Here is a 24,938-nt window from a genome sequence, read left to right as displayed (position 1 = left end):
TTCCAGGCCTATGTGCTCACCCTGGCAGGGCCATCCTCTTTGAGGCTGATGATGTCCAAATCAAAGTCTCTCCTCAGGCCATCTGTCTTATTAAGAACAATGTGCCCTGTCAGTCCTTCCCACTGTGCCTGGAAAAAGGGAGATGCAGAGAATGAGAGAAGTGGGAGACCATCTAAGTTCCTTGTGTGAGCGGAGCTTTATTGAAACTCTGGAAAAGACTCCCAGGAGGAGAAGTGAAGGGGATTCAGGCAGCGAGAAGAGGTGTGTGTTGACAGATGGCTGGGAGACTCGCTGGTTCAAAACAGGTGAACACTAGGAGACGTCTACAGGTTACTCATGGTTCTTCTCAGAGTGGAGAGTCACAGCTCTTCCAGGATGGCTAAACTCCTCACCTTGTCAGGGAGAGTGTAGAAAACTAATTTCAGCTGCTTGTATGTAGGATCTTATTCTTGAGTTCATGACCATGAAGTTGGTGAAGGTCAAGATGTAGACTGACTGATAAATAGAAAGATTTACCTTCACCACTACACTCTGGACTGCATTACAGCTACAGCTTCTCCCAGTGTACTGAAATGAAAAGGCCTCGTTTCAACCCCTTTAGCGTTTCATCCATGGTTCAGCATGTGTAACTATTAAAGACTTTAAAAGACACCACAACTTGTAAGTTTTTAATTTTTGCATCAATTCTTTTCTATTCTTTTAAGAATTCCCAGCTGCTTTTCTTTAGAACTTCAAGTTCTGAGATCATTTTGGGATGTCTTTTGAACATTTTTAAGATCTACCCACAGACCTGTTCAGGTCCTGAGAGCTGTTCCAAATGCTTCAGCTTTTGTTTCTTAAGGTAGGCCTGCTTCAGATTATTGTCCTTGTTGCCAGCATCTTTTCAGTTTTCCTTTCTAGACTGACTGCAGGATATATCCATCCAGAATTTGCTAACATTTAAATCCATGCGTCTCTATCTAAGCTTAAAGTTGAATATTTACACTTTAAGCTTCACAAAGTTTCCCCTCTGGTGATTGTGGCCAAAGAGCTCAATTTGAACCTCATCTGTCCAAAGCACTTGTTTGTAAAAACAAATCTGGCTTAACCAGATATTGCTTCATATCCTTCAGATTAGCATTACTTTTGAGATGTGGTGGCAGGAAAGGTTTCCTTCTCTGACATTAGTCATTAGTTCTTAATAGCAATTCTTGACCTTTTCAGTTCATAAAATAAAAAAAACAGTTCATTATTATTTGAGGAAGGCTCCAGTTTTGATGTCTGCTTACTGCAAAAATCAACAGAATGTGTAAACACTGTAACTGTATGGCCATCTTAAAACACAAGCTGAGGCAGGTTATACCACCTTCTCCTGATTTATGTTGAGAGAAACCGAAAATTATGTATTTCTGAAACCACATTCCCCTTTTTGAGCAAGAAAGTCTTGAACTTGAACAAGTGGAGTTTGTTAAAATGCTAAAATTGAGGCCATAATTCAGTCAGACATTTTCTTCCTGCATATTTTTCTTAGTGAATAAACATCTCTTGCAGACATCAACATTAAAAATCCAGATATTACCCAGTTTTTTGTGTTTTCTGCCAGATGATGCACGCTGAATACCAAGTATGTCCAAACGTGAAATAAAAATCTGTTAATTTTGTATACAAAAACACAATAAAATTGTGTGCTACAATAGCCAGACTAGAGGAAGAACATGCAGGTTATCATGTCCAGGATTTAATTTCTGCCACTGAAATGAAAGCTGTGTACTTGTATTCTGCACACAGGTTTTTAATTGATTGTTGTGTAAGACATATTACCGGTTCCTGTATTCCAAAAGGCTATTATCAAGTGATGAATAATACAGGAGGACAGATGCTTCTAAGGGAAGGCAGTGGCCAACAAAATGAAAAGCTGAAGAAGAGACTGGCACTAAAATTCAAAAAAAATAAAACTGCAAGAAAAGGAGGGAGTGGGTTGAAAGTGGGGGTGCATGGAGAGGAAAATATGAGTGAGGTGACTGAATGATAATGTTCCCTCTCCATGGCAGGCAACGGTCCTCTGCTGGATTTAAGACTTAAGAGATCAAAACACTCATGCATCAAAGGCCTCATTTCTGTCTGTAGGCATCCAGTCTGACAGTCAGGCTGGGCCACATGCTTTCAACTTATAAGTACATAAATACCGTGTATTTTCATGTTGTATACTTTCAGCAGCAAAGCATGGCCTATCAGAGGGGACCTATGAAACATCATATCACACGAAATTATCTGACACCCAGTTTTGGTGAGTTTCATGTTTGCAACAGAGGCGCTATAAATCTGAAAGATCTTGTGCTCATAAAGCCCCTTTCAAAACACTCTGAAACACATCATCAAAAATGCATGGTGGTCAAGCAATAAGCAATAGGAGTTTCTAAAGTCACGCTGGTGATCTTACGGAGTTTATAATTCTCTGTAATTGAAGACCTTGTCGGTCACTTACCTCTTTGAAAAGGTTCATGAAGCGTGGTCCGAAGCGCCATGGTTTGTGGCGGTGACACTGCAGCGAGCTGACGGTCATCTGCGTGGCCCGCTGGGATGCAACAGCAACCATGAACACTGCGTCATACATCAAGGCTGCATCTGTCTGCAAGGAAGGCAGTGGAGGGAGTATTTTGTTTTTTCTATCACTACACTAAAAAGGAGTACACAGATAAACATCGGTTATAAACAACTAAATTACAAAACCGAGGGAGCATATCTTGCAGATGAAAAAGCGTAAGGATGAAACTATGGTAGTTACTTTATGAAAATGTTGCCATTAAAGAAGTAAACAGTATACAGTGTAGATACAATGATGAAATAAAGATAGGAGAATATTGCATTTACATTTTTACCATGCTGAAACAGAGCTTCTACAAAAGGCCCTACAAAGTCTTGGGTTAGCAGATGTTTCTGGTTTATAGTTGTATGAACAGCATACAAATGTGCATCACTGAATTTCAGCAGAGTGGGTGACTGTCATGTAAAATAACAGTACGTGGCTTACAGTCATGACACCATCCATCAGGCCACTCTCTTGTTTGGGACCCTGCTGTCTTTCCATTGCCCACTTGTCCATCGTAGAAGCTACCCAGGGGTCATCAAAGTTCAGCAGTCTGAAACCCGTCATGTTGACCCCGCTGTAGCGGTACGGCTCCAAATCCAGGGCGAACAAATCCTGCAAGAGGAGAGAGGAAATGAGGAGCTGGATGAAAATATGGACGTGTTTATTTGTGTGTGCAATGGAGAGCTCTGGTTCAGAGTGCAACTATATCTGCCAAACCCCCAAAAATTTAAGTTTGCCTGTAAATTTACAAAGCCATTTCAAGGCCAGATGAGCACCCAGAGCTGGGTTTTACTTTGCCTCCGATAAAACAACTTAAGTTGTGCATTTCTCTTACTCACCAACGTTGTGAAGAAAAAATGGTAGTACTCTGTCATCATTCCCATTGATGAAAGCTGCAACATCAAAAGAAGAAATAGAGTAATTAAAGGTCATATTGCTTATCTTAAATATGACAAGTCATCCAGTGGTACAGCTGGTGTCATGTGTTTGATTGGAAATTTGGCAGGCCATTAACTCTTTTGCATGGTGCGTCAAGTAAGTCAAATGTTTTATTTTATGATATTCAAATCTGAGGCTGCCATTACAGACAAATAAGAACAAAAACTATCAATTGCATTTACTATACTTCAAGTATGAATTAAACAAGTCTGGGGTTGAATATTTTTTATTTTGTCCTTTCTAAGTTTCTCTTTTCAATGTCTAATAACAAAAAAGGGGTTGTATAGCTTTAATATTACTTTGTGATAGACAATGGAGATGAAAACAACACGAACGAAGAATGGAAATACAATGTGAAGTATCATGACAGCATATATGGATGGTTTCTTATTGGGGCAATACTCAATACAGACAGTGCTATATTCTGTATTGATATTAGTGTGTCTGTTAACTTCATAAATCAGCTAGTGTACATGACCATCTAATTTATATGGGCTTTGCCAAATAGTAACATAACCATGTGAAGAACAAGCTGTGGACCACTTAAAATTCTCATGACAAGTAGGAGAAGTGCTATGTGATCCTGAAGAGCACCTCAACAACTTCTCTGAATGACCATAATTCAAAATACATTAGAAGCCTTAGTAAACAGAGTAAATAGGTTTCATGTCATTTTTGACATAATAAATCAAATGTGCTGCTCCCAAAGGACACATAAATGTGTTGTAAATGTCAGCGGAATAAACCGGTGAAAAGGACCTTAGAAATATTCCTGCACAAACCTGCTTAAGAAGCTCTGCTGCCATGCGATAGGAGCAGTCGAAAATGATAAAAAACTCCTTGTCTTTTTTCAGTTCCTTCAGCAGCGGGCGGGCGTCTATGTTCCCCGGGGTGAGCTGGCGGATCTTGATCTTTAAGTTGAACTTTGCTGGAGCTTTGATCAACTCCTGCATCCGCATCAGACCTAAAAAAAAGAAGCATATTAGATCACTTGTCCCCTGTTGGCCACTTGTTTTTTTCATCCTACCCTGTGAAGGTCATACGTCAAGTGTAGGTCCAGAACATGACTTGCGGCTGAGGGTCTCGCTCAAGGACACCTGCATCCCTTAACTGAGGGATATGATCCTAATGCTCTGCATCATCCGGCTGCCCAGCTTCTTGCTCAATTTCTTATATCACCTTCCCACATTCTTCTACTTTGTTTTCAGACGAGAATGTTGAATGGACTGTATGTGTCCCCCACATTCCTGTAAGCAAGTGTGTGTCTATGTGACATTTCAGGAAAATATATTCTTGATTGAAAATAACAGGCCAAAAACAATCTATAAACCATGACATTTCAGCAGCAGAATTTCATATTGTCTGGGTCATGGGTGTGGACTCTGTGTGGGAAACCACAGGATTCGAGGTCATCAGTGTTATGGTTTGAATCTCGTGAAGGAATATTGGCAGCCGTTTGATATGAGGCACTGGTGCCGTCACAGATTGGGTTCACTGGCCAGCACAAAGGGGGTGAGGTAGACAGAATTGTGTTTTGTAATTATAACAATACCATATAAATATATTGTAAGGTCCAGAAAACACAAACCAGCGCATTTGACCTCATCTCACACTTAGTCCTTCACTTCAAATGTCGTGCAATTTTATGGATGATATCTAGCATAGCATGGGCAAATAAAATAGAAGTAAAAAGCAGTTATTACTGTAGATTTTTTAAATCTTAAAATTAATATTCAGGTCTAGAACAGGATGATACATATTCATAATATTACTATCATAACATAAAAAATATTGTGTTTGATTTTGATTATCGTAATATATTTTATGTTGCATTTTCCTGGTGTTAAGGACAACATCAAAGATTACGTGACAATATTTCAGAGCTGAATTGTTCTGTTTTTACTTCGTGAAATACGCTGTAAATACTATTCACACAAGCAACAATTTTTTTCTTAATACTTTGTGAAATATTTGAGAAAGGTAAAAACAGTTCAATACAAACCGATTTGCTTGTGCATATGTTTTTATTTTCACATAAAAGGCAGACTAATCAAACGGGTTTGTTATAATCATGTTAAAACATGGAGTCAAATGAAAAGTATTTGTAATGTAATGACAGTTGGTCTAATAAAATTCACAGAACTTACCTGTGCTGTCCTCATAGACCATTGTCATCTTCTTCCATTTGAAGAACGTGACTACGTCCAGGATGGCCCTGGCGATGGCGGTGTACTCAGGATACAGGTTGATGAAGAATGTATCTTTGTTGTCCACTGATGGGTGTTTCCAGCGAGTCTGTATGTGAGGGACTTCCAGAGCGTTGCAGATGGACTGAACAGCACTAACCGAGGAGCTGTGAGAAGGGCCGAACACAGCAACCACCCCAAGAGCTAGCTGGTCACACACTGGTGAAAAAGAACAGTACCCTGTCAGGTTAGGATGGAAAATCTGAGATTGTTTCTCAACCAAACTTCATTGTAAATGTTAACTTTCTGTTGAAGAAAACTGACTGAGCATAAAAAACAAAGATGGGCTCCCATCCGGCAACAAAGGATACAAATATTTGTTCAGCATTATGGTTAGAAGAGTGTGAAAATAATTAATTTACACAATCCAATAGTTAACTTGGGGACCTGGAGCTAGACCACGTATGCTAAATAGTGACATTTTATTCAAGCTTGCAGTTAATGTTAGAACAAGACGAGGTCAAACCTGAGTATATGGTTGGACAGTGTTTAAAATGCTAAAAGGATTGTACTTCGATTCAAAATAATGAATTCACTCACTGACAGAAATATGATGTCATCAGAGGTAGCTGTACAAACATTCTTATGATCATTTCATACCTCTCCTGGAAGCCTCAAAGCCATCGAAGAGGTTGATCCTCTGAATGTCGTAGGTGAGAGTCGTATTGGGCATCAGGGTCTTGTTGCGGTTTATGTTGTTTACGGCAAACTTGAAAGCCAGCTCGTCCATACTCACTAACTCGCTCTCCCGGGTCTCAAAAATACCACCTGGACATGGAGATAGAGGGGAAACACAGAGAGAAGTTGAAATCAGGAGAGAGCAATAAAAAGGCATAAAACCACACTTATGAATAACCCAGTGTATATCTATATATCATTTGTATTTAATGTAATTGATAATGTTAATCAGGTCTGCAGTCGAAATAAATAATAATCATGAATGGACATCTGATCTAAATAGTAATTTTTCACGATCAGGCGATCAGGTTTTCAGAGAACTGTTACTAACCATTAATAAAGACAGAATGCAACCCACAACTCAAAGTCCCCTTTATAACGGCTGCATTAACCATATAGGCAGCATATTGCTTAATTTCACCAACAGAAGTTATACATGGATAAGATACCCAAAAAAAAGCTGGTCGGGACCCCAGTAAGCAAGAAAAGGTCTATAACATGTATAGTTGTGGTGTAAAACTGCTACTTGAAGATGAACAATTAAAATGTTTCCGCAAGGCATATACAGTACTCAACACTTGGATCCTCAAAGAGAGAGGAAGTTTCAGATGCAAGGGGTAAAGGTTCTTCCACTGCTCTCACTTTTACTCTGTGGGGACCAAAGGCCACATACAATTCACTGCATGAACCAGTTGTCAGCAATCTTTGAAGAAACAAGGCTGTTCAGACAGACTTCTGAAATTCCCCTCAAACTCCTAATCAACATCCTGTCACCTGGGCACAGAAGATGTGAAATGTGGATTATAAGTCCAGATGAAATATAATTGCTACCAGTGTGAAATAGCAGGAAATAAAAAGGCTTTAAGAACTACTTGTGGAAGTTCAAAACAAGCTTTTGTAAAATTATTCTCAGCCCATCAGCAGGGACAAAAGGAAATACTAATTGGATAAGTCATTGTCAGTCTTGTACATTTTGTACCTTTTTCAGGATAGTTTGCATGCAGGTAAGATTTCCTGCTGAATTAAATGATGGTTCTATTTGTTGTACTATTTGTTCAGTCCTAAGAAAATCTTTCCCCTCTTTCTCCAGCCTCTGATGGATTTTAATGAGCATATGATAACAATGACTTCACCTGCAAATAGTAAATTTTAAGAAAAACAAATTAGGGTTTTGCACACACACACAGGAATTATACAGCAGAGCATAAAATCCCAGACACTGATTGTGATTGTTTTGGATTGCTCAGAATCACTGGATTTACAGTCATTTACTCTGGTTCTTGTGCTAGTCCAGATGCTTTCTATGCGTGAAGCATGATGCAGCAAAAGACAGCATACAGTCTCCACACAGAAACCTTAAATATTAAACCAACGACTTTTCACCAGAACACAGCTCTTTGCATGCTTTCAGTATAAGGGCTTTTATCAGTGTGATAGCTTAAATCTATATTTCCCACAAGGATATTGTAGTGATCAATACATTTTAATATCACTCTCATGTTTGTACCATAGATATTAACCTAGAGTCAGAAGCCTTTTAGCTTAGTTTATCGCATGAAGACTGAAAGCAGGAAAACAGTCTGGCTCTGTAAAATGATCAAATCTGGTAAAAAAGTACTAGTTCTCCGTTTAATCGATACAAAGCTAAAATGTATGAACAAGTTGTGCTTTCAGATGCCAGTGTAACTACTGTATTTCTTGTCACTGAAATAGCTTTCTGTTTTCCTGTTTTTGCTTTGGCAACTCCAAGCTAATGCCTGTCTAAATCACAAAAAAGCTAATAAGAATCTTTCACCAAATTCCAAAGCATAATTTCCAAACATTGTTGAAACACAAGCAGCTGTACAATTTTGAATAAAAAGGTCTAAAATGTAATATATCTATCCATCTATCTAACCAAAGAAAGAAGAAAGATTACAGATATTTGTTTTGGTAGGGCCAAGTCTCTGCATGTTCAAGGTAGCCTATATCAATTCATCTACATACACCTCAGATTTTCTTGCTTTCTAACAACATTCACACCCACTCACCCACATGAAACACATGATAGAGGGACTCACAACATATCACAGTCACAAATAAATCCTTGTAAATGCCCTGGTGGCGAATTAGTAATCATAGGAGAACAATCATTACTCCATTCGTATAAAATTATAATTTCATCTGCAGTTACTGTGCTCATAAGGTAGTTGTAATTGGAAAAAAACTGGACCATAAAATGTGGATGTTTGGCTCTCTTCAATGGATGGATGTGCCATTTATCTCCCTGTAGTGGGAGTAAAACCACAAGTTGAAAAACCAATCTGAACTTTGTGCCAACCTGTCATGCAAAACTCCTCACTATTTAATAACACATAATTATGTTTTACATGAGTGACTTGGCACCCTTTCTTGCAGAGTAGCTTGAACTCTACTGTGACTTGTGACTACTGCAGTCATAAAATTTGTATTTTTTAAACTACGTGTTTTTCTTGCAAATGAATTAATGTACCTCAGAGCACTAAAAGCATTAATTTAGCCCCGAAATAATGAGGAATAATTTGCCACAGGAATGCACATCCATCTGTTATATAAGACACTACAAATGGATGTAAAAAATTTCAGAGGACCCACGGGTCTTCATAAATGCCTTTTAACATGTGCCTTGGGTTTGTAGGTGAATTTTATCTGCATAAAATACAAGCATGCTCAAGATGCACAGAGGCTTCTTAAAACACAGGGTAGCTCATTATGGCAGATTTAGCGTGAGTTTTTTTTTTTATTTTCCTCAGCGGTAATTAAAGTTGGTGTAAGATTTATGTTGTTTTACAACACTTTATGATATTTCTTCTGTTGTACAAAAAGGTAAATAACATGTTACAGTCTAGAGACGAACCCAGGATGATGCCGATTTGTGTTTTGGTGAACTGCCACAAGATTGTTTTGCCAATTTTACATTTTTGATGACAACATGAGCTAACCTGCTATTTGCATAAAGATTACTAAGACATTTTCTTACACTGGCACAATCTGGATGCAAAATGTGTTTGCAAAATAGAGAGGGGACTTTAATATGCTGTGTTGCAGAATACCAAAGGCTCAATTAATTTTTCTGCCAACAGTTCTGAGAAATGTATAAACATTACTGATTCAAAATGTAATGATTAATTGATGATGTGCACATTAGCATGCAGCTTTTTTTAAAATTCCAAATTATTATACCAGCATGTTTAAGCTATTTTAACACTTTCAACTTTGTTCGACCTTCGAATGGTGGTCACCCAAAAGACCATAGTGTAGTTGAGTCATCTTTTATACAGCACAGCATTTCAGCAGAAGGTAGTTACACATCTAACGGCCACTTAGTACCTGAGATAGACGAATTGTGGATGTGTCTGCAGCTCTGAAAGATCACTGAGGTTTACAAGTGAGAGAGTTCTCCTTTTTGCTCACGGTGATAGAAACTACTGCCATCAGTGCCTGTCTGAAAACAGGTATTGCTGTGCACTTTGAACAGGTTATGTGGCTACAGCCAGGACCGAATACATCTGGGAGAGTAGTTAATGGGTCTCAGGTGTCAAACGTTTCATTGCACCCTGTGGTTCTGGCTGAGAAAATAGGAAACATTTTGTTCTCAACAGCAAATCAAAGGAGCTGTACAAATGGGCAAAACAAAGCAAAAATGCAATCAGGGATGTCGAGACTGAGGAGAAAGAGAGAAACAGAGAGGCAGGCACAGACAGTAAGAACTGAAAAGGAAAAAAGAACAAAGACTACCTGAGAGTCATCGTGTACCAGGAGCCTCTCTGTTTGTACTTGAGTTGTGATCACAACATATTTTCCAGAAATCAATGGCAATGCTAATTCAGAAAGCAAAGATCATACGATGCTTTGCCTCCATTGTAGCATTTTGTCACATTTATAGCACATTACTATCCAAGAAGTAGGCTCTTTTTTTGCATCACCTTCTAAACTGACAGCAAAAAAGGATGAAATTATTAGCTCTAGTTTTCCATTTTTGGCAGTTGTTTCATAAAATGAAAGCATTACCTTTGCAATCATGCCAAGCAGTGCTTCCTTTCAGGTTGGGGAGTGAATAGAAGTGACTGTGTTTCACTCAATGAACTCAATCTACACATCACAAGAAGCGTCTCATGAGAGCAGAGGATCAATACAATACAAATAAATAATGTTAGTCATGTCATTCCATGACCGACTTCACCTCCATCTTCTTTCTCCCAGTTAAAAGTCCTGGGTGTCTGCCAGCATGACAAACGATCACACAACTGAAGCAACCAATTCCACAATATATCTCTGTATACATCTTTGACGAAAGAGAGGCTAACTTTCCAAAACTTGGCTAAGGAGAGTTTCATTTTCCTAATAGTTCATCTAATTTATTGGAGAAAAAGGAACTAATGAATAAAATTAAGCAGGTATCCTTTCATAAATGTACATTACAGCTCCAGCTTAAGTTAAGCAAATTGATTTAACAGAAAGGAACACCTGAAGCCAAACTTTGCAGTTCAAGGATTTCTTTCACTCTTTCACTCACTCACTCACTCGCTCGCTCACACGCACACACGCATGCACACACACACTGATAATGTCTATGTACGTAAATATTTTGGAGTTGTGAGTTTCCAGGCTTGTGTTGTTCAAGGGGTCTGTGTGATCTACCGAAGCTGAACGTAATGGTCTTGGATGGTCCTGAATATTAATGTGGGACCCAGAGCTAAAGTCCAGATCATAAACCAAAGAGCACTGACTTCAGAGATGTTTAAAAGTTTAAAAGTCAATCACACATATCTTAGTCACATTTCGGGTGAACTATATTTTATGCACTTATAGACTAAATATCCTCGGTCAGAATCAGCCTGAGGAAAATCAGTATCATTTGAGCTCTCGCGTGCAAGCTGTTTTGAACAGCATGTATTACCACAACAGTAAGAATAATAACACTTTTTGAATCAGTAGTAGGCGAAATCACATGAGGGCTTACATTAAAATCTCTGGGGTGGACAAGTTGTAATCTATTTGGCTGGTGTATGTCCTCTGATGTAACCTTTTTGTGCGTTTAGCAAGCTCTTTAAAGCCACCCCTTCACTCAAAAATGTGTTTTATTTATTGTTTCAACTCGTACATGTGACCTGTTACTTTGTAGACTGATGTACAGTATTGCAGCATTTGACACAAGAAAGGCTGTTTTCACTTTCATCTACTGAAAGGGGGGAAAGTCTTGACGTGCTCACTTTAAAATTAAATTGACTGTACAAACAGGATTTTGTGGCATCACAACTAGTCTGCAATTTACACAAGCGTGATGTGGAAATTTGGAGCATCAGAGTGAGAATGGTCTTTTCAGTGAAGTATAAGGGAAATCTCATATTCAGCACTTAAACATGGTAAATAAACAATATTTTCATAGATTTTGGATTCTGAATGAGAAAGAGTAAATGTTGGTTTTTTTTACAAATATGTAAGTGGGCAATTGACCTTTTAGAAAAGAAATTCAACATTCAATGTTCAAAAGTTCTTTAACTGTTAATAATTGCAGGATTTTTTTTTACAAATAAAGCATTATCACATTTTATAATTCTCATCACATACTGCATATTGTTAGGAACAATATTGGAAAACCTCAAATGCAAAATCTTCTAACATAAAAATGTGTTTCACATTTTGAAATGTATCTATTCCCAAAAGTATAAGGTGTTGCTTATCCAATTCAGGACCAGAACTGTATGCGGACCTACTGCAGTCTACTCCTTACCTTTCCAAGAACAGGTGACTGTGACACCAATTCCCAATTTATTCAGTCAATTAGATCCACATATTACAGTTTGACTCTGGTCTGATTCAAAGCCTGAGTGAGACGTTCGGATAATGAACACAGCCCTTGATGCTCACCGGCATCCTCGTGTCTAATCAAATCTAGGTGTAGCTCTCTGACTTCTCTTACCTGCACCAGGCCAATGACACCAGGATTGAGGATGATTGGGAGATATATTTTGAATTAAAATGCCCTCAACAGGAGTGTGTGGTAGGCAGAGGAGTATACAGTGAAGAATCAATAATGTATTACTTGTAGCTGTTTGTGTATAGCAATAAGTATGCTTGCAAAATATGCTGAAAGTTTAAAAGATGATTTGGATAGAAATTGTAGTGTTTACCATTAAAAAAAAAAAAAACCTCCTTCTATCACCAGCATTTTTCAGGACATTTTAACATCATTACAAGCATGATTGTCTCTGCTGAAGGTGATGAATAAATATGAGAGTTTTAGCTCACAAGGAACATTTAACTTAGATTTTTGGAGTCATTTCTGACTATTTTAACTAGTATTGAGAACCCATCACTCTGAATCTGTGGGTTAAAAGGGCTAACGGATGGAAAAATGTAACTCCTAAACTACATGAATGAAGTTGTCAAGGTACATTTTATCTTTATTATTTTTCTGTACAAACAAAACCTTGCTGACAGCGTTAGATAATAGGCACAATCCATCACATTCACAGAATACAAAGGTATGAGGGGAAATTAAAAAATTCTAAAACTTAAGGTCATAAAACTAACTGTACTTACCACAGAGTCCAGGAAAAGGATATATTTATTACACGCCTATGCTAATAGGGACAACTCACATTTAAACTATACTCCTGGTTCTGTCCACTCAACCCATATATGCAGGAAAACGCCGATACCACCGTGCGTAAACAGCTGTTGCGCTTACCGATTCTGAGGACTTGTGCTGAGCTAAGACAGAGCTGCGCCGCCATGAGAATATAGCAGAAAAGTCTCTTATTTTCCTCCATAGTGCTCCAGGCGAACTCGGCGCTAATATTGAGACCATGACAGAAAGAATCAGCCTCTGTCCAAGCGCGGACACAACTCAAGTGCCATGCCAGCGCGCAACCCAAGTTTTACTCCCAATTCGATCCCTCCACTCTGCATTCCTCCGTTGCGCAAAATAAACCAGAAATGATGGCCACAAGTCACATGGATCCAACTTTCCTGCACAAAGTCAATCGAAGTCACATCTTCCGAAAACAAACTGGCTGCAGAAACACAGTGAGCCAGAGTAAACACGTTCACTAGTCTGTGCGCCTCCGAGGCAGCAGAGGCTGGAGGGAGTGAGAGCGCGAGAGTCGATATCAAACTCATCAAAATAAAGTTGTCTTCCGGTATATATTTTCAAAATAAAATGCATAATGAATAACGGTCTTCATCCAGGAGTTCAGGTATTGTGACAAATAGCTTGTTCAGGACGTAACATTTTGTCTGTATTTATATTTCTACCGTCCGAAGATGGGTGTTTGTGACCGATATAGGCTCACATGACATAAAGGCTGGCTACTGGGGTTAAAGACTCTCCATACGTATTCAAATACTATTATTTATTTTTTTCACTTCACTTAGACAAGAAATTTAAAGTTACCTATTTGGAAATGTATTAAATCAAGTGGGATAATCTTTGTTATTATTTCTCTAAATAACAGCACCCTGTTTTGTCAAACATGATGGACCAGCCTTTATACTGAAGGTACTCCTGCTCTAATTCTGGTTATCTCTAGCAAATTTGGCTACAGTTGGTGTGGATTAAGGAGCAGATGGATTGGCAGTGGTTCTCTCCACCGGTCCTGATGAGTGGAGAATAATCTTCAGGTTAGAGGGCAGATGCCAGATTATCTCTAACTACAGACAAGCAAGGATTTTATTTTTATCCAACTCCATTACTGGACGTTTTCCCATCCTGTCACATCACTCGTAAAGGAAGGTCAAATAACACATTTGTGTGTGTGAATAATGAATGTGCTTTATATTGGATGTGCTCTAAGATTCCTCATTAAGACCTGACTGACTCACTATTTCATCCATCATTTGTTATTGGAGAATTATTGTTTAAGTCATCTATTCACCACTGCATTCAAAACTTCCTGTGGTCTGTTAACTCGGAATTGTGGCATTTAAAAAAGATAAACACTTTGAAGACTCTGTTCTCCTCAAGCAAAATCCACATCACATCAGAAGCGACATTTTAATTTTTTTTATTACAATGTTTGTGAACTCTCTCAAAGCTGGAAGCCAAGCGATCTGAGGAAACCTGCCAATCCAACCTGGACGTCTGACAAACAGCCTATAGACAAACTTAATTAAATGAGAAAATGGCCACCCATCTCTCTAGACGGAGGATTTGGGCAACAATCTTGCCCGATATGAATACTGAGTTGTCGCCCTGGAGCTCCTGTTAAATACCATTCATGTAAATGTCTGATAGAGCATCAGAAATTAAAGAATATATTTAAAACTGATAGTATTGTATGTAGGTTCTTTGTGCCCCACTTCCCCACCCTTTATCTTTTCACTTTTCAGCTTTTTGAAACTAATAATGAAAATGTATTTCTATTATTTATTTTTTTTAACTAAAATGAAGAATTTGAACTTTCACACAAAAATAAATTTAGAAAATTTATTTGAACAAAAATGATAATGCTCCACAGTTTTATGTACGAACACAGTTTTAAAAGTACAAAGGGAGGAGTCAAAGGGGTTCTCAGGATTTGCCTCCAAGGCTGGGTGATTGTACCTCAGTCTGAAGTCTCATTGTGACCCAGTGAGCTAAAATCATACAAACCGGCATCATAATAAAAAAACAACAATAATAAAAACATCCAAAGTGTGTTATTCCCATCCACTCTCCTCTCACTCTGAATCAGAGTAGCTTGCAGATATCCACCCTCTCACAGTTGGGTATTAAGTGCATGTTCAATACATCCATTAGGTGCGCACGACTTTGTTGAGCATATAAATCAGCAAGTTGTTGTGATGACAGTGAAACAGCACAGCCTGGTGGATAGAGGAAGAAATACAGGGTGGTGAAGTGGAAAGAAGGAGTGATGTAAAATGTCATTGCTTAACATATCTGAATCCGGTAGAAGATGACAGTTCAGCTGCATGATTAGTCCTCTCCTTGACATTACAGTCCAGTCACTAACATGGCTCCTTTCAAACAAAACAAAAGGATAATTCAAGTAAACAGGATGTAGGAACTATTATGATATTAATCATGGACCTGAGGAGAGCATGGCCTCCGGGGCAAGAGAGTGTCCAGGATATTAATGATCTTGACGATATCCATCGGTTATCAAAATAAAATGACATTTTATTTGGGCAACAAAATTAAAGACTGAATAATCATGAGAAGGGCACAAGTGGTGGCTTTCTGAAGCCCATTTCTGGCACCAAACAGACAAAAGGTAGTTTGTAACACTGGACAGCTGAATTAGATGTAAACATAAAAAATAAAAAAAAGGCAATGATTAAATAAACAGTAGGTAGACTATCGGCTGTCAAAATTATCTTTAAAAGGGATATGAGAGGAGAAAAAGTGATCTTAAAAGCATTTTTATACAAGATAATAACGGCACTCTGTCGTACTCCTGACTATACACCAATGTGCCGCTGATATTAAGTTAAAACCATAAAAAGCACAATAAAGCTAGTTGGATCTCACCATCTTTTACACAGCAGTCGTTAAGCCAAAAGCCCCTGAAGAGAAGTTCAGTAACACACAGCCCTTGAGTGTTAAAATACAAACAGTTTCCGAGTCAGAAAAATATAACACCCACATTCCTGTGTTGAAAAATAGACATTTTTGCCAGGTCACAGATCAGTGACGTCTCTTCAGTACAATGTGTGCATGGTACAGTAGCTGCCTTGCCTCTGTGTCTGTGCACTATATACACTTACAGTATACAGCATATACGCGCACACACACACACACTTGCTTGCTTGCTTGTTTACTTGCGTTTACATGCCGTGTCGTCTTGTTCATATGTTCACATACAATTTCATGGGTGTGTGTAATGCCTGGGTGCATGTCCAACACGGTGAGGACTGTGGATTCTGTCTGGTTCACTTTGAAGCAGCTTTGTATGAGCCTCTCTCAGTCACAAGAAATACCTCATATGAAGCCGAGAACACTTTACTTTACTCACTGGGTGTTTCGGTACTTTGGGATTGTCAGAAGAGGGGAGGATGCAGGTGAGGTGGAAGAAGAGGATTGTGTAGTGAAACAGGGAGGACTGGTTGAGGGTAAATCTTCTATACACGTTCTCCAAATTCTACATATTTAAAGCTTGTATCCAATTTCTTCCACCTTTCCTTGCACTCCTACTTTTTGTAAAAAGTGGACGAAACCACCATTTGTCTCCTTTCTTAATCTTCTATTACTCTTTAATCAGAAGACGTCACTGTTGCACCCGTTAGCAAAGTCATCCCGCCGCACCCAGATGACATCGTGTTCCTTGTTTGTGGCGCCCTCCACAGCACACTGCTTCAAGGGTGCAAGCTTTAGAGTCGGGGTTGCACAGCGGGACAGAGAGACACCACAGGATGTGAAGGGGTCTACCGAGCCCGAATCATCGCCGTGCTTTATTCGATCAACTTCCTCCTCCTGCGTTGCAGTCTGCATGATCTCGCGTCTCGTCTCCACTCGTCCATTCAGGCTGTGGCTCCTCATCTCTTTGCCCTGTAGGTCCAGTCCTTCCATCTCCCCCTCCAGGGAGTCCAGTTCTGCCGACGCAGCCCGGACAGACTGGCAATACTCATCATCGTCGCTCAAAATGTCAGTCTCCTTCACCTGGCCCACGTCGATGCCCTCAGACTGGTCTTCATAGCAGCCCAGGTTAAACTGCTCTTCCACCCAACGGTCCGTGTCTTCTCCTTGAGGTTTGTGGGACTGGAGGGGGGCATCCTGGAAGAGTACCGAGTTGGAGGAAGGGTAAGAAGAGCTGGCATCATTGCTATTGTTGTTGTTGCCATGGAAAATCAGGTCTGTGTCAATGGTGATGCGGTTCCTCACTAGTTTCCTGCGGGCCAGCGTTCGAGAAGGAGCTGATGTTAAACGGACAGAAAAAAAAAAAAAAAGATTGAAGAAAGATATCATTTTATTTTGGTAATATCATGTGCACAAACAGTATTTCTGCCGAGTTACATGTCGGTTGCATTGCATGTTGAGGATTCTGTTCACCTGCTCTGTTCATGGCAGGCCTCGCCCCTTTGAGGGCACACAGGCGTTTGCCACCAAACGGAACATACTGCTGGTTGGGTGGCAGAGACTCTGTCTTAAGAAGCTGCCGGCGCTGCTTCTCTCTAAGGATAGAGTGAACCGCTTTCAGGAAGTCCTTCTTACTATCTGGAGAACTGAAAATCAGGCAAAGAACACAAAATAAAAATCACTAGAGAAGGATCTTTTGTTTGATGTTGTTTAGTAACCTATGTTTTGAACACGTGTACAGATTTTGAAAAAAGAAAATACCTGCAGCACAACTGGAAGGTTCTCTCTGGTCTTCCTTCAGATTCAGACCTTGTGTGGACGATTTCACATACTGCTGTGCCCTCAGAATCTGAGAGGAAGAGAAGAGCAGAAAAAAAGACACGATCCTCATTCAAAATGTTCAGTCAATTTACATCATCAATTTCTATTCCTTCAACAACAGGCCATTTGGTAGATAAACAGGGATTGTTAGAGGAGAGACTGGATGTGAAAAATATTTCAAGCAGACCTACTAATGTATATTTATTTGTTGTTCATAAAAGGTTATAATTTATTTTCTGTAAGAGACAAAAGCAGGACTCGTAAGCATTTGAAGCTACTGTCAGAAAGTATTGATTCATCAGAAACAACCTTGGTGGTTTTGGGAGACAGACTCAAGCATGCAAATTATCTTTTCCATGACCTCGGTATAAAAATGCACACATTAATTCCTATCAAAAAATGTGGTTATGGTTTACAGTATGTGTACTTTTAAGTGATGTTAAAATTGATTGTAAAAATGTCAGCCTAGGCAAGATTTCCCTACAAAAGTCCAATTTGTGAGGATATAGTTCAAACATATTCTTACAAAGTGATAGCTTCATAAATTATGTATGCATTCAGCATAATCTGTTGCACATGCGCAAATCTAAAATCCCTTCACAAGTTTCCCCATTGAACAGGCTTTCATTATGGAGACATCTGGATGACTGACAACATCAATTGTCTGCTTCCCTCGTGAGACAAATTAAAGTAAATGTGCGGTTTCAGTTCTTCATCACATTTTCAACTAACGACCAGATAAATAATGTTTTTTGATGGAATTTAATTGAAAGGGTTATCTATTCTAATATATGTTATATTACCTTGTATTTATGCGCTTGCTGTGCTTAAACAGATAAATAAAAAAAAGTGAGCCAACCATGTTTATTCAAGACCTGAGTTTGGCATGTAGTCCAGCTGTGATAATGACTAATAGCTGGGCGACCAGTAAGTATTGCAGTAATTCGAATGGCTTTTCCAAGAAAATAAATCAGTCCTCAAAGTGCTAATGGTACCTGGAGGAAAAGACTGAAAAATACATTTGCTGCATTTTACCGTAATTAAATAGACCTACTTGCAAGGGCACGAACTTGTAGAGAGTCTGTTGCGATCATGTGGCGGAAACGGAAAGGATCTTTGTCGTCGCTCACAGACGCACGATGAGATCCACCCTGAAAGAGAGACAGTGGTTGGGTATCGAATGCAAGTGTAATGCATCAACATGACAGCAGAGAGCACAAGTGTGCAGTGACAGATAACCACATATTGTACTGCACAGGAGGAACAGTCTGAATGTGGATAATAAAAATCTCCTCCATCTGTTCAATAGCCAATAACTGTCCTCATTTGATATCCCAGTCTACTGTCCCAAGATAAAAGACATTAACCTTAATTTCTTTGTGGTCTCAATGTGCCATCCAAAACTAAACAATTTGTATAAAAGCACTTCAGCGGAAACAGAGCACCATTCTGCAAAGTACATCCTCCACCATTGTCAGTCTCAAACTGGAATTAATCAACAGAAAATGAGGGAAAAAAGGAGTACTTACAATTTTTTTCCTGTGCTTGGAGCAGTCTTTGTACACAAATACAACTGCCGTTTTGAACACTGAATGGGCAAGGGAGGGATGAAAAGGAAATAAAGGAAACCATTAAGAAAGCCTGCATACATTCATACATCAAAGGACGTTTCATTACCAAATCTACTTCAGTGACAGCTTGATGCAGGTTGTCAATGGACACTTTTAGTCACAGCTTTTAAGGAAAAAGTCCCAAACTGATGACAAACAATATCCGTAGAATAATAGCTGAAAATGGACCAAAGTCACGACATCACATGCTCAAAGCAACCACTTTTTCCCACCTTTCCAAAGAGCCCATGTGCTCTGAGGATGCAATATTTAATGCCTGAGGTGTCTGAGCTGAGTGAAATTCTAAATACTTCTGGGCACTTCTTGGTGTGTGAGAATTGCATGTCATCCCATTTATATTCTAGACACAAGAAAAGTAAAACAAATAATGTAAAGTTCCCTGGTGTAGTCTGCACCAGGTCTATTTCCTCACCACCCAAGATAGCACCCAGCAACACAGTAAGCCTGGCAGTGTTGTACAGTAAAGTGCCATGCACCTGCAACTGTGAAGATACTCTCATATACAGTATGCAGTGATTCTTGAGGGCTGAGACCATTAAAATATATGGTAGAATTGCTTTTAAATTGTTTAAAAAAAATGTTTTAACTATATATGTCGAAACTTCTGCAAGGATGTGGCAACAGGATTTTTGAAGTTATGTTTAGACTAGCTCTGTACACTAAGATACAAAAAGGAATGTCATCACCTATTTTTCAAATATTCAAAATGACAGGTTTATCCTGAAAATTACATTTAAATCATAACTCTAAATGTATAGTTTATCAGCTGCAATGCAACCAAACCCAGAAGCAATGTAAAAAAAAAAAACTACCTTTATGAAGCTTAAGTCAGGTTTCAAGCATATCATTATGATATAATAGTATTTAGTGTTATAATATATAAAGATGTAGAATTTAATTTCTTTTTGAATTTTGGCTATAGCTATGGATCTAAAAACTGCTTTACTTGAGAACACTCTTCTGAATGAAAATCTCAGCTCAGAAATATATGAATAGTATTTCTACTCCAGCTATAATTATGTAAAAGCCCTCTGTACTCCTGTGTAGACAGGTTGAAACCAAGAAGAAATGTCTAAATTAAAAAAAGCCCATTCACAATGTAATCCAACATCCACATTAACCCTTACCAAAAGCAGCTAAATCGGGGTCCTTTTTGCTTTTGACCAAAGAGGCTGGAGGGTTGATCCACATCACAGTCGAATGTAGCAGAAGATCTCCCATTGAGAGGTCAGCCACCTGAGATAAATGGAAGTAAAAAACATACAAGATATCAATTGCATAATTTATTTGACTCCAAGAAGGATAACCTCAAATGCAGTGTGTTTTACCTCTTTTTTATCTGCAGTCTGTTCATTGATGAGCTGGTCAAAAACAGCTCCGTACTCTTCATGAAGCTTCTGCATCTCATTTATGTGACTCGCGACTTTGTTCATGGCCTTCATTGCAACTGAAAGACAGTGATTCATCATGAAGAACTCCAAATCATACATACCGTAAATCTGTTGTATTCTCATTAATTATCGTTTCCATGAGTCAGAAACAAACTTCACATGATACCATTTCACAATGGAGTGAAAGTGCTACATCAAGAAGTGCATGTGAACAGGTTTACCATCCAGGTGGTAGTGCTCCTCACTGTCGGGGTCAGTGAGAGAGTAGAGCTCTTTCAGCAGCAGCGGGTACTTCAGGACTCTCTGGATGGGTTTGATCAGGTAAGACTCCAGAGTGGATGAATGCTGCTGTCTGGGGTTTCTCTCGGCCAGGAAAGCCTTGAAATCTGGGTCGGTCTTTGCTGGAGAAGCAGAAATATGAGCATTCCTTACAAGAGGCGAGGCAACAGAGACAGACGTACTGCAGTGAAAACATACCTGCGGCTAAAAGACAGAAGCTGTCCACTAAGCAAATGGCCGCTAAAATGTATAACTAGTGACCATGGCAGTAAATACAGAACTAGACTGCACTTTGAAATGCCTCTGAACTGTGTGACCAGACATGCTGTCAGTTTTAAGCATGTGCTGATACTAGCTGCAGTTCACCCTCTGTAGTGCAGGGCATGTGACTAAAACAACATGCTTCACCTACTACACGAGGCATCCAGCTATAACATGCTACTGACGGAAGACAGCAATAAATTACTGTGCAACTACCATAACAGTTACGTGGTCGCTGTATGCTTGATGCCTGGCAAGATTGTGTGCATGTTTTTACCTTTAGCCAGCACCTTCGGGACCTTGGTGTGGCTGGCGCAGAAGGCACTGTAGATCTTGAAGCGATCGGCATAATACAGGAATGACCCACCCAAGGAGAACAGCACCTTCTGTGGAAACAAACAAAAATGTCATGCCGTTACAATCTAATAGCATTGCTTTTGAACAAGGTCGGGCTAAAGTAAATGGGTGTCAATACTTGGAAAAGCAACTAAATCAGCAAATGTCACAACTTGTGGTTGGCCTTCTGCAGATGGAGAGAAATCATTTGCCGAGTCAGGCCAAAAGGAATCAGGGCAAACACGTGTCTGTACATCTGCAATAACACCATCAGTCATGTATTATGAATTAAGCAAGTAATAGCAAGTTCTAAACAGCAGCACCAAGTGGAAGAAATCTTAATATTAGACAACATTACAGGAGGATTCTAATCTGAATGATGCAGTGAGGTCAAGCCATCAACCCTCCTTCACCTTAAATTGCTCCACCCGTTCTAGTCTGTCAAGTTCTGGCACCAGTCTGATTCCATCCTCCAGTGTGCGGAGAAATTCCCCCTGGAACTCCACCATCTCTCCAAGGTTACCGAACAACACATCCAGCTACAACACACAGATCAATCATTCTGTCAGTGCTACCTTAATAGTATTGTTAATGTTGAGGTTAGAGTAGGTATATCTCTAGCTCATAAAGATCAGATCAGGTGAAAAGTACCTCATCCTGTGTGAGGAAGCTTTCCTTCTGCAAAGGTGTCAGGTAGCACTCTATTAGGCAACTCAGGTCCTGAAAAAGATGAGGAACATTAATAAGATCAGCCTGTGATCAGATGTTTAAGGAGGAACGAAGCAGGGCGTGTGTTGCTGTCTGTTAATATAAAGCTTGTTTGGTGATGAATCATTACTGAGGATTTAAAACAATAGAACGAAGTCAGCTCGAACATGTATGAACATAACCCACTGTGACACAAAAAGCATTCAGTGAGTAGTTGTGGGTATAAGACTATATGTGCATTCTCATCAAGAAGATGGTCGACTCACTCGTGATATTTATTACTTTCCTAAACAAATGAAACACTCCAGACAGCCTGTACTCACTTTGACGTAAGTCTTCTCTGTCTCCACCAATTCATTGATGACCTTGCGCAGTTTGTCTGCGTGGGAGAGCTGTCTTTGGGTCGCAGCACCAGCTGTGGGCGGTAAAGCCGACACGGGGCTCGGGGAGAGGGATGACGAAGACGACGATGAGGAGGATGACGTAGGGCACTCCAGGGGATTCATGTCATGGAGACTGCGGCAGAAAGCAGTGACCTGGTCCGTGCTCTGCGCGGAGAGAGACAAAGAGACTGAACATGTCATAGTCTATGGACAATTTTTGGTCCAAAAAAATAAATAAATTATAATAATTCAAAAAAAAAAAAAGTCCCATCTTGGATGTCAGCGTGTGTAGAGCAGTACAATACAAAACACATACAACAATATTGATAATGTTCTTCCACAGATCCATACAAAAACTGGAAAATATGCACCACTAACCATGCATACAGTACATTCTTGAAAAACCTGCCATGACAACACCCACCTGCATCCCCGGTTTTAAAAATACCAAGCATGAGCAGACCTGTCAGACTAAATTGGTAGTAAGCTTAATAGTTCAAGAAAGAAAACAAGAGGCTCTATCCTCTGCCTCACTCTGGTGATGCATACCATAGTAGTTGATATTGTTGCTACCAATAAAACTACAAAGTCCTACACTCCTTGGTTAGCAATAATGAGTAGCAATGAGTAATACAACACTTTGCAAAGTGAAGGTCAAGGACTTCTGGAAGGAGTCAGATGAACCATCCTACGCACTGATGTGCAACAGTTGTTAAAGAATTACACGGTGGAACCGGCAACCCACACAAGAACATGAACAGTGAAGGATCAAGAGGTTCTGTCGGCGTCTAACCATTTCTTTCCTAGTCCCAAGGCTGCGAAGATGAACAACATTGCACCGGAGATTGAAGAGGAATGGGAAAGTGACGTGGCAGCGTCATCAAAAGGGAGAGGCAGGGTGTGATAAGACAAATCTGAAGTGTATTGTGAGTAATACAGCGTTACGTCTCCCTACTGTACCAAAAAAACAATTATTAATCTTTCCAATGGCTGCCAGAACAACTTTATGATTTCCTTTCAGTGATTGAAAATGCCACCGTCTCATATCAAACATCAGTGAATCTGTTGTTTGATGGTTTTGTTTGCGAGTCCTGGCAGGCTGTTGCTAGGATTCTGTCGAGAGATGAAAGGGAGCGAGAGAGAGATGTACATTGACATTTTTTACTGTCTCTACTCAGCAAGGACAAGTATATTGAAAAGATACGAAACATAATCTCCTCTGAACTGTAGGAGAATAAACGTACTCGGCCCACACATCGAACACATTAAATGAAACTCCTGTACAAGATCACAGCCGTTCTTGGGTTCTACAAAACTTGATTTCTTCTTCTTTCCAATCCAAAATGTAACTGTCAGTCATAAACTAAAGAGTAATATGGTTTCATGAGGCAGACAAATTATTTTGGATTTCCCCAATTTAGACTCGACAACACAAACAAGACACATAACCTGTCGCAAAGTAGCACAACTAGACACAGCGAGTCACTGCGATGTAATTCTTCTGTGCACAGCTGATCAGATGATGGGAGCCAAAATCTGCATCTTCATAAAACACAAAGAAGGGGCAATCCAATTTGTAGCCACCACTTAGTTTGATCGGATTAATGCCTCCAATTCAGTCGCTGCAGTCATCAGTGTTTTTCATAGAAGTACTTGTGCAAATGTGTATCACAAAGATATCCCTCTTGTGTGGTGGTTCAGAGAAAGAGTTTATTAACTGTGATAACACTGCACCTGCTTGTGCGTTTCTACTGACTGATTTACAGACAGCTGGGAAAGTGGCTTGTCTTTGCCGATTCCACGGCTTGTCTCCTGCTGGGCTCCAGCAATGACAAACACAATTTTCCATAGTGGTATTCAAACCAGTTTGGCAACACTGTTGGATACAAAAACAAACACACACTTCGACAGAGATGCTGATGTTGAAATTCTTTTCAGCGGAGTCAAAATAACCTTCGTTAGTCACAAAGTAAACCACCACAAAATAAAGCAGAAGTATTTTAATGAAAGTAAAATAATACTGCCTGTCATATGACTGAATTCTTTCTAGTATCATTCACAAAAGATTTTAGGCATCCAGCGAAGTATCTGCATTGCAGACAATTTAAAACTCCCCAAAATGTTCTCACTGACACACAATAAGAAACTGGTAATCTTA

General features: G+C 39.5%; 2 protein-coding genes across 4 annotated transcripts in view; both read right to left on the bottom strand.

Annotated features, from left to right (window-relative positions):
• Positions 1 to 14,831, bottom strand: part of grik1a (glutamate receptor, ionotropic, kainate 1a) — a 31,296-nt gene extending 16,465 nt beyond the window's left edge. For all 3 annotated transcript variants that reach the window (XM_069721051.1, XM_069721037.1, XM_069721044.1), the window contains exons 1-8: positions 13,145 to 14,831; positions 6,355 to 6,522; positions 5,656 to 5,913; positions 4,291 to 4,472; positions 3,409 to 3,462; positions 3,011 to 3,181; positions 2,465 to 2,608; positions 21 to 128 (exon numbers count right to left, since the gene is read on the bottom strand). In XM_069721051.1, the coding sequence (XP_069577152.1) occupies positions 21 to 128; positions 2,465 to 2,608; positions 3,011 to 3,181; positions 3,409 to 3,462; positions 4,291 to 4,472; positions 5,656 to 5,913; positions 6,355 to 6,522; positions 13,145 to 13,226 (1,167 nt within the window). In that variant the 5' untranslated portion in view covers positions 13,227 to 14,831. The remainder of the gene's footprint in view (positions 1 to 20; positions 129 to 2,464; positions 2,609 to 3,010; positions 3,182 to 3,408; positions 3,463 to 4,290; positions 4,473 to 5,655; positions 5,914 to 6,354; positions 6,523 to 13,144) is intronic.
• A 36-nt stretch (positions 14,832 to 14,867) lies between these two features.
• The window catches only part of tiam1a (TIAM Rac1 associated GEF 1a), a 55,299-nt gene continuing 45,228 nt past the window's right edge, over positions 14,868 to 24,938 (bottom strand). Inside the window, exons 18-29 of the mRNA XM_069721026.1 lie at positions 22,721 to 22,945; positions 22,341 to 22,409; positions 22,103 to 22,228; positions 21,631 to 21,739; positions 21,035 to 21,214; positions 20,751 to 20,869; positions 20,550 to 20,658; positions 19,321 to 19,379; positions 18,846 to 18,942; positions 17,732 to 17,819; positions 17,444 to 17,616; positions 14,868 to 17,307 (exon numbers count right to left, since the gene is read on the bottom strand). Of these exons, the coding sequence (XP_069577127.1) occupies positions 16,652 to 17,307; positions 17,444 to 17,616; positions 17,732 to 17,819; positions 18,846 to 18,942; positions 19,321 to 19,379; positions 20,550 to 20,658; positions 20,751 to 20,869; positions 21,035 to 21,214; positions 21,631 to 21,739; positions 22,103 to 22,228; positions 22,341 to 22,409; positions 22,721 to 22,945 (2,010 nt within the window). The 3' untranslated portion in view covers positions 14,868 to 16,651. The remainder of the gene's footprint in view (positions 17,308 to 17,443; positions 17,617 to 17,731; positions 17,820 to 18,845; positions 18,943 to 19,320; positions 19,380 to 20,549; positions 20,659 to 20,750; positions 20,870 to 21,034; positions 21,215 to 21,630; positions 21,740 to 22,102; positions 22,229 to 22,340; positions 22,410 to 22,720; positions 22,946 to 24,938) is intronic.

Source organism: Brachyistius frenatus, unplaced genomic scaffold (assembly GCF_029030835.1).
Source record: "Brachyistius frenatus isolate BFR_SWC_R1_liver_20210118 unplaced genomic scaffold, ASM2903083v1 Contig_5, whole genome shotgun sequence".
In the NCBI taxonomy this organism is placed as follows: Eukaryota; Metazoa; Chordata; class Actinopteri; family Embiotocidae; genus Brachyistius; species Brachyistius frenatus.
The sequence above is the reverse complement of the archived record's forward strand: the minus strand, read 5'-3'. Positions and strand labels throughout refer to the sequence as shown.